Raw genomic sequence first — 9,240 nt, forward strand, 5'->3', positions numbered from 1 at the left:
CTACCTGAGGGAAATATTTATCTCTACTTTACTGCATCACCCTTTCCTTTTCAATGGAAAAAACCAACGCAAGCTCAAAAAGTAGCAATTGGCAATGCAAGAACTGCCCCAAAGGTCTGCGGGGAACGTATCAAGGTCACACAAGAGAGGCCATCATCATACTAGAAGCGGTGGCGTCACATGACTTATGGATTTGGCATGCTTTCTTTGGAATGCTCGGTTCTCACAACGACATCACCGTGCTTCAACGATCTCCGGTGTTCAGGAGGCTTTGCAACGGGGAATCACCGTCGTGCAACTACACCATCAACAGTCGGGACTACAACATGGGATACTATCTTGCCGATGGTATCTATCCTCAGTGCAAGGCGTTTGCGAAGATCATATCTGAGCCGCGTGGCAATAAACAGAGTCACTTTGCAACAATGCAGGAAGCGCCTAGGAAGGACGTGGAGAGGGCATTTGGTGTGCTTCAGGGTCGTTGGGGAATTGTGCGGAGCGCTGCAATAATGTAGGAATCGAAAAGTTTGTGGCAGCTGATGACATGTTCTGTTATTCTGCACAATATGATTGTCGAGGATAAGGGTGATGGTGTAGGCCAAACCCATAATTTCGAAGCACTCTTGATATCCCAGAAAATCAAGATGCGGCTCAGCTTATGAACTTTCTGCAGATGCATCAGAATCATCAGAATCTTCGAGATTAGTAGGTGCACACGTAGCTACTCAATTATCTCGTGGAGTACATGTGGATCCACTGCTTGAGTTTGACACTTCAAATAAATTTTATGTAAACGCTATCTATGCTTGATACCAACAATTGCTATTTATGTGCGACATTGTGTTGCGTGATCGACGTGCATGTATTTGCATGGATTTAAGATATGTGAATGCACGTAAGGAAATATGAGGGGCCGTCCGGATGCGCCCGCAGGCGTTTAAGAGGCCAGATTTGTCAAGTCCGGACGTAGACGCTCTTAAGATGATTCGTCCACCATTCAGTTCCACTGATCAATTAACCCGTGTATGTGAACGTATGTATGTATTCACCTCCTCTTCCATGGGAGAAACCACAGCACTCAAATACACAATACAAACTCTACCCGAATGAATGGCAGGAAGATCCCTCCAGGATCAAAGCATTGAGGCCAGGTTCCGACTTGCGCACCACTACGGCCGGTCTGGCCTGCCGCTACGGACGGTTTGGCAAGCGAGGGACGCGCCGTTCGAAACCGACGGATCGGTGTGCGCCACACTGGCAAAGAGCCGCATGTGCGCTCGGCATCTCCTCCCCGTTCTTTAATCAGCCCGTGCAGCTAGCCAAAGCATGAGCTGTGCCCGGACGCAATAACCATCTGGACCAGCCTGCCCCCGCCCTTCCTTTCCCCCTCCCCTCCCGTGCCACAGCGCCATACCGCTGGGGGAGGCCGCCGGGCCCCATCCCCGGTGGTCGGATCGCGCGCGGCTTTCCCCTTCCTCGCTGTGCAAGCTCACCGCCCGCTTTGCCTGGAGCTAGACGCACTGGCTACTACTGGCTAGCCCACTGATTGGACGCGCGCCGGTACACATGCATACACGTACGCGACGTCGTTGCGTGGCGCTCCCGGTTTGTCCCTGCTCGTGTAATCTACCTCTACAGGACAAGCGACATGCTGGCGCCCGCCGATGGATTGGCTTCTATTTTGGCTGTTTTTCATCATTGGTTGCGCGGTCACAAGCAACGGCATTCTCATCGGGTTTAATCGGAAGCCTGGTAGTAGTAGTAGTAGTAGGTGTCGTCGGCGTGGCCATGCTCGATTTACTACTACTACAGAACTGTGTCCCAGTGTACGGGAGATGGGCCAAGTAAAGACTTTATTAGAGTGGAGCCAGCGTGGCTCTGGTGGTAAACAAACATGCATGGGTCTTCTTTCTCATTTCTGCAATCACATCAAGTGGAAAACCCGCTGCAAACTGCGGTGCAAGGATGGCTGGCGTGTAAATGCATGTGCGCCTCCTGTAGGTGAACCTTAACCACCAGCCAATAGCCATCCCAACACAGCACGATATATATCCATGTACACACAAGGACACCGCAACTTGAGGGAGGGAGGATATATGTACATACTGGCACAGGGCAACGCCATTCGATTGGAGGAGGGCAGCAGCAGGGCAGCAAGCATCCTCTGACCTGCCAAACTGCCCCAGCAGCAGCGCGGCGGAACCTTGGCCATTTCCTCCCTTCCAAGCACCGCCAATCTTGTCCGACCTCCGCGTCCACCGCGGTGCCCAACCCAAGAAAGACACAGCACAGGTGGTGGCCGTGGCACAGGAGCGGGAAGCTCGGGGAGAGGATTAGACTGACTGACGCGACAATGGGGGCTTCCTCTTGTTCCTCCGTGCGGCTGCTGCTGCCGCTGCTCTGCCTGCTCGGCTTCTGCTTCGCGGCGAGCCACCAGAAGACGGACTCCTGCGACGGGGACCTCCAGGTGGCGCGCCTCGTCCCCTTCGACACCGACGCCTTCCACTGCATCACCCTCTGGAAGGACGAGGACTTCATCCTCAGGGTACGCCTTCTCTCACCGCATTGCTGCGGATTTTTGGTCTGGATTTTTCCAGCAATCAAGTCGTGGCTGCCTGATCTGATCCGGAATGCTTCTTGTGCCGTCGCCAGTACAAGAACACGGGGACGAGCCAGTGGAGCTTCGTGCTGTCGGCGCCGGAGAAGAGATCCTACGTGGCCGTCGGGTTCTCGGGCAAGGGGGGCATGGTCGGCAGCAGCGCCATGGTCGGCTGGTCGTCCGGCGGCAAGGGCGTCGCCAAGCAGTACTACCTCCAGGGCAGGAGCCCGGAGGCCGTGACGCCGGACGACGGCCGCCTCACCCTGGTCAGGAACAGGACCGTCGCCGTCTCCAAGTCCGGCCGGCTCTACCTGGCCTTCGAGCTCAGCACCGACCGACCGCAGCCGTACCTGATCTACTCCGTGGGCTACGAGGGCAGCCTCCCTTCCTCCTCCGACTACACGATCCAGATGCACCGCGACATGGGCTCCCGCTCCTTCAAGTTCGCCTCCGGTACGTACATCCATTATTAATTCCACCGCTAATTCATTTTCTTTTCTCCTCGAGAGAGCAGTGGTAAGAGAAACGGTAAACATTTTTACTAACCGAGGAGGATCTGTGGGTTGGTTTCTGTCCAGCATCGCCTTCTAGCGCCGGCAGCGAGTCGGGCGAGGAGGGGTTCCCGGCGAAGAGGTGGCACGGGCTGCTGTCCATGATGGGCTGGGGCGTGCTGCTGCCGATGGGCATGATGGTGGCGCGCTACTTCCGGCGGCAGGACCCGTACTGGTTCTACGGCCACATCGCCGTCCAGGGGCTGGGCTTCCTCATCGGCATCGCGGCGGTCGTCCTCGGCTTCCGGCTCAACGGGGACGGGCTCAAGAACATCGTCGTGCACAAGGTCATCGGCATCTCCATCCTGTCCATGGCATGCCTCCAGGTGCGTACGCAGCACAGAATTTTTCTTGAGTTCGATCGAGTCTCATTAGATTAGCCTTAATCTTCTTTTTACTGGATTAACCTTAATCTTAATAACATGGGGCGGTGGTTGTGTGGAAATTGCTGACTAATCTGAGTCCACTTTTGGTTCCTTGGCTGGCTGGATACATGTGCTGTGGTATCTAATCATTTGAGTTGCCAGAATGGCATGTGCTGTGTGGGATGGGAACACAAGCCTGGAACAGCAAGAAATTTTACCAGCTTATTAATTTCTAGGAGTACTGTAGTAGATGTTGACTGTGAATCTGACTTGCTAGTTAAGTGTAATTTCCACATGCCCCGTGATTTGTTGCCATCAGAATAGATAGATGCTGCCGTTCGTTGACTCCCAGGATAGTACTTACTGTCGGTCGCGTTCATGTTCTTGAGGACGGCAGAAGAACATTCTCCCGAGAGAGAGTTGAAACCACGATGATAGATGTGTGCTCACCCTGCTGCCTGTGTTGGTTGATGGACAGGTGACGGCGGTGCTGGCGCGGCCGGACAAGACGTCCAAGGTGCGGCGGTTCTGGAACTGGTACCACCACAACATCGGGCGCGTGGCCATCCTGCTGGCCATGGCCAACGTCTTCCTCGGCCTCACCATCGCCAGGGAGGTGAGCGCCTACATCGTCTCCTACGGCGTCTTCGTCGCCGTCTGGATCATGGCCGTCGCCGCCTTCGAGTTCAAGCGCTACTACGAGGACGACGACTGAAGACTCATCCATCACCCTTCATCCTACATGGAGGCGGCGATTCGCATAGAGAGAATTAATTTGGAGCAGCTACTACCAAACGGCATAGTTTGTGGTAGCTCACTTCGCAGTTTGGGCGGATGGCGAATTTGAGGATTCTGTTAAAAAAATATTCTTTTGCGGTATAGGATACGGAACAGGAGTGACTGATGTCGCTAAGCCTAATTAGCCGGACGCTCTGATTCATATTTGTACATTGGTACATGGTGTTATAATTCTTGTACCCTCCCTGCCTTTTGGTTGCTTGGTAGATTGCTCAACTTTTCTTCCTCTTTTTTTACCTGTACATCGACCGATTTTATTCCATTCCATGATGGATTCACATCCCTTCGGCTTCACGTCTGAGCTTTTCCCCGCTGAGAGCAATGGCAACATGTGGTACTGTTAGGCTGCAAATGTGGGTCAGCAATCATTCGATCTTGCTGAAAGAGAGATCTACCAAGCAAAATTTAGGCTATCCTATTTAGTAAGGAAAAAAAAGGTGCACCCAGAATAGGAATTTTCTTTCCACCAAGCATTTTATTTGCTCTGGCTGGCACAGACGCCAAGCCGACATGGTTGAGCTTCAACTATCAGTCTCTCACTCTGTTCTTGCACCATATTCGAGAAAGGTTTTGGGCACCAACTTTTTATGGTTAAATCCAGATGGAACACTCCGTCTGGTAAAAGTACTCGCTCCGCTTTCAGCAGTTCTGCAACAAACTTGCGACTGAATGGGGTCGACATTCTAGAGGACTGCTGCAGACATCTAGGCACCTACCTACACACTGCACTAGCCTATGCATGAGCCACTCGACTCAGGCAGTAGTACAAGCAAGTCTATTATTACTGGCAACTGACATGTACCCTACCTGCGCCGGTTCTCACGGCTCGCTCCTTGCGCGGCCATCGAAAGGGGACGGGCCCGCATTCTGCACATGGGCTGTCATGGCAATTCCCTTCATCTTGAGGTCTCCCGGAAATGGCAGTGCTTCCGGACGCAGCAGCGACTGCTGCTGCTGCTGCTGTTGCTGCTGCCGGACACTGGCAAGGCGTTGCTGCTGCAGGTGCATTTGGGGCTGCTGGTGCTGAGAGTGGATTTGGAGCTGCTGAAGCTGCTGAGCAGCCAGAAGAGATTGTTGTTGCATCTGGCTTCGCTGGTAGCTCTGTGAATTGACTCCGTACGAGGACAGACCGCCGAAATTCCCCAGGTTTCCATTGTTGGCGTTAAGCTGTCCTGTTGCCATCTTCAGCTGCTGAACCTCGTCCCTCAGTCTGTCGTTCAGCACTACATGTAACCAAAGGAACAGTTACCAAAGATGGTAGGGAACAAAGTTAACATAGCCAAAACTAAAACACAAGTAGACTCTGACGTGTAGATTGAATAGGAAAAGACCGAAAATGGCTGTTCAATCTCTAGATGATCAAGAAAAATCAGGACTCAAAATCCACGCGAATACTATCAAACTCAAGTTTTCTGTGTTATAAGAGCAAGTGGACATGTAGAATTCAGAACATCATCGAGTTATTTGCAGTTATGGGAGAACATGGAGTCAAATGAGCATGGCATCAACAAAATATCTTTGTATTAATTTTGAATTTGCTGTACAAAGAAAACCTTACCATCTTGCAACCTGACCTGCTGCTCCATTGTTTGCACTTGCAGCTTCAAATCACCATTTTCATTTGTTAAACCACTGGTATCTCTCTGTATCATACAGAAAAATAGGGATAGACTCATTACTCATGGAAATCAAAGAGCAAGTTCTTTGAGTAACTACAAATTGTATGTAGAATACAAGACCAGCCACTCAAGGAAAACCGAAGAGGAAGTACTTCGAATAACTACAAAATCTGCAGTATATTAACAATATGTATCTGTAGATTACAAAACTCGACACTCATGGAAAATCGAAGGGGAAGTTCTTTGAAAAACTACAAAATCTGCAGTGTAGTAGCAATATGCATCTGTAGACTACAAAACTCACCACTCATGGAAAACCAAAAAGAGGAAGTTCTTTGAGTAACTACAAAATCTGCAGTATATTAACAATATGTATCTGTAGAATTCAAATAGTGAGTTCTTGGTGGCCTTTGTTGCTTTTTTACCTTTTTATCACTTTTTTTAAACAAAGACTTACTGAAAAATATATATTAATAATATGTATATGTAGAGTACAAAACCCATCACTCATGGAAAACCGAAGAGAGAGTTCTTTGAACAACTAGAAAATCTACAGAATATTAACAATACGTATCAGTAGAATACAAATAGCACAAGTCTCAAGCTGTTGGCGCTTATTGCTTTTTTCTCTTTTTTTAAACAAAGACTTGTTCAACATCATAATAATGGGCTGTGTGCATTCCAGGTGCAGAGGCAGGAGAATATTCTTCCATTATCTAAAAAAATTACATGGCTATGTGCATCAATAGATGCAGTGGCCGGGGGTATAACCTCCTTTTCGATAATTATTTAAGCTGGTAATAATATGTTAAGACATACACAATTCGCAGAACTAAATAAATAATGACTGCTCAGACAAACAGATTCAGAAATACAAGTTGTCGATATAGGGGCTGCACATATCCAATAACTTCACTAGTTAGACGTCCATATGGCGACATGGCGTGCCAGGGGATTTGATACTTTTTGAGAATGGCCTACGTCAAGGTGATCCTGTCTCTCCCTATTTGTTGATTCTAGTCGCGGATGTGCTTTCATGGCCTCCCCAGCGGCCCAACCAAGCTCCACCTCTCTACTTTCACTCCGCTGATCTCTAACGCGGAATGCTAACTCGCCAGCAGGAGCAGTCTCCTTTCCTTTGGTCATTGTCAAGACTGTACTGATGGCCATTACTGATCTTAATATTTGGAACACAGATTCAAGCTGGATAAGCGCGTGCGGCCATTTTACTGCTGAAGGGCTCATATTCTGTTACACCCCCTACCTTGTAATTTCCTTTTTCTACTTCTCACCTTCGCTCAGAACCTTGTGTATGATATATTGATATGCCCGTCATATCGGGTTTATTTAACAAGTAGTTGGGAGTTAACATGCCGAAAAACCCGCAAATTTAATAACCATATGCAGACGTAAAAGGTATTTCAAAAAATTGACAAAACATTCAATAACTGAACAAATAAACAATGTCAGCGGTTGGAATTCTAATTAAATGCTTAAAATAGCATAGGCAATTAGGCACGCATTCATTTGAACACCTAAGCATTTACTATTTTTGGCAACCATTCCTGACATTTAGTAGCAATTTTCAGCCAAACCCAGGTTTAAACCATCTAACGCATATCAATGTGCAAGAATTTAAATTAAGGTAAAGCCCAATAGCTAACCTGTAACAGGGCCAACTGAGCTGATAGCGTAGTTGCTTCTGTTTGAAGACACTGTACTTTCCTCTCAAGCTCCGCAATGTAGCGCATCTTTCTTTCTTTTGATCTAGCAGCTGACTGGCGGTTTGCCATGATCCTAAAATGTTTCAACAAAATAGAAGTTAAGAAAAATCAATCCAAGTAATAAGCACTAACCCCTAAAGGCACACACAATGAATAACACCAAATGGTTGGAACAAAATAACTGGAGCCAAATCAAATTACATGACAAAGACACATCCAGATTGTTCTAGCAAAGAAACACACTGAGAAGTTACTCTCATGATATTAAGAGGCTAATAACTTGCACACACTGCAATACTTGCACTAAATTACCATCAGTGAAAAGGGCTATACTGAATTACAATGGTGAAACTCTGTGCTCTCATGTGGCCTCCCTCCAACAAAGGTAATGCAATAAAATCAGATATAAGAATTGTACTGACAATTAATCACACATAACATATCCACATATAGAGTTACTTAATTAACAAATGAACAAATTATAAGAGTTAGGTCGTTCTTCATGCCAGAAAATGATGCACTCGCATACATCACCAATTCGCTAGCGTATTTTAAAATGCATATCGCACCAAAGAAGTAAGATTAATATATGTTTAGTACTAAGCTATACTGGAACTATAGACGGGCTCTGTTATATCAAAATACATAGACAGTCCCCTGTGCCATGTTTTGTTCATATATGTTTAGTATTAAGCTATACTGGAACTATAGACGGTCTCTGTTATATCAAAATACATAGACAGTCCCCTGTGCCATGTTTTGTTTCAATCAATCAGGCATCACGTATGATTACTGTCATGTGGGGCACGTCTTACAGACGTGGGCCGCGCGGCCAGGAGCAGCCGACGGCCGCATCAGGCAAGGCGCAGGCTGGACAGGAGTCCTGATCCGGGCACATTAGTTCCTAGACTAGTTTATTTCGTATAGGTTTCTAGTTTGTTATTAGCCCATGGGGCCTTTATATATCAGATAGTTAGCACCCTTTAGGGATAAGCAATAAAGTTATTTCCTTCTATCTTCCCCTCCCGCATCATAGAGCAGCCAGGCAAAAACCCTAGCGCTCCTATCCCCCGCGACTACGAACTACGTAGTCGAGGTCCTACTGTCTTGGGCACCGAGGCCCTTGACAACTTGGTATCAGGTTCCAGGCGATCCTCCTCCTCGTCCACGCTCCATCCGCCGGCCGCTTTCCCCCCTGTGTCCGCGCCCAGCTCCCCGACATCGCCACAATCCGCTGCCGCCTCGGTCACTTCCGGCATGGCAGAACCGACCACCACAGATCTGGCTAAGATGATCGAGGCCTTGACGGCCACGGTGATGTCCCTGCAGTCGTCCGTCACCGCACTCCAGAAGGACAAGTCCTCCTCTTCGTCCAGCGCTGCCGCCGCCCATGATGGGCAGCACCACAATGATCGGCCGCCCAGGTTCCAGAAGATGGACTTCCCCAAGTTCGACGGCAAGTCTGATCCGCTCGCCTTCATCAACAGATGCGAGTCCTTCTTCCATCAACAACGGATCGCCGAGGAGGAGAAGGTGTGGATGGCGTCCTACAATCTCGAGGGTCCTGCCCAACTATGGTATATG

General features: G+C 48.7%; 2 protein-coding genes across 2 annotated transcripts in view; one reads left to right on the forward strand and one right to left on the reverse strand.

The window, feature by feature from the left end:
• The first annotated feature begins 2,072 nt into the window (after positions 1-2,072).
• On the forward strand, positions 2,073-4,605 carry LOC119364763 (cytochrome b561 and DOMON domain-containing protein At3g07570-like). Its single transcript, XM_037630286.1, has 4 exons — positions 2,073-2,545; positions 2,653-3,052; positions 3,178-3,476; positions 3,994-4,605. The coding sequence occupies exons 1-4, from the start codon at positions 2,354-2,356 to the stop codon at positions 4,228-4,230; spliced, it is 1,128 nt and encodes a 375-aa protein (XP_037486183.1). The 5' UTR covers positions 2,073-2,353; the 3' UTR covers positions 4,231-4,605.
• A 146-nt stretch (positions 4,606-4,751) lies between these two features.
• Positions 4,752-9,240, reverse strand: part of LOC119364762 (transcription factor RF2a-like) — a 9,398-nt gene continuing 4,909 nt past the window's right edge. Inside the window, exons 2-4 of the mRNA XM_037630285.1 lie at positions 7,597-7,729; positions 5,872-5,956; positions 4,752-5,536 (exon numbers count right to left, since the gene is read on the reverse strand). Of these exons, the coding sequence (XP_037486182.1) occupies positions 5,133-5,536; positions 5,872-5,956; positions 7,597-7,729 (622 nt within the window). The 3' untranslated portion in view covers positions 4,752-5,132. The remainder of the gene's footprint in view (positions 5,537-5,871; positions 5,957-7,596; positions 7,730-9,240) is intronic.

Source organism: Triticum dicoccoides, chromosome 2B (assembly GCF_002162155.2).
Source record: "Triticum dicoccoides isolate Atlit2015 ecotype Zavitan chromosome 2B, WEW_v2.0, whole genome shotgun sequence".
NCBI classification, from domain to species: domain Eukaryota; kingdom Viridiplantae; phylum Streptophyta; class Magnoliopsida; order Poales; family Poaceae; genus Triticum; species Triticum dicoccoides.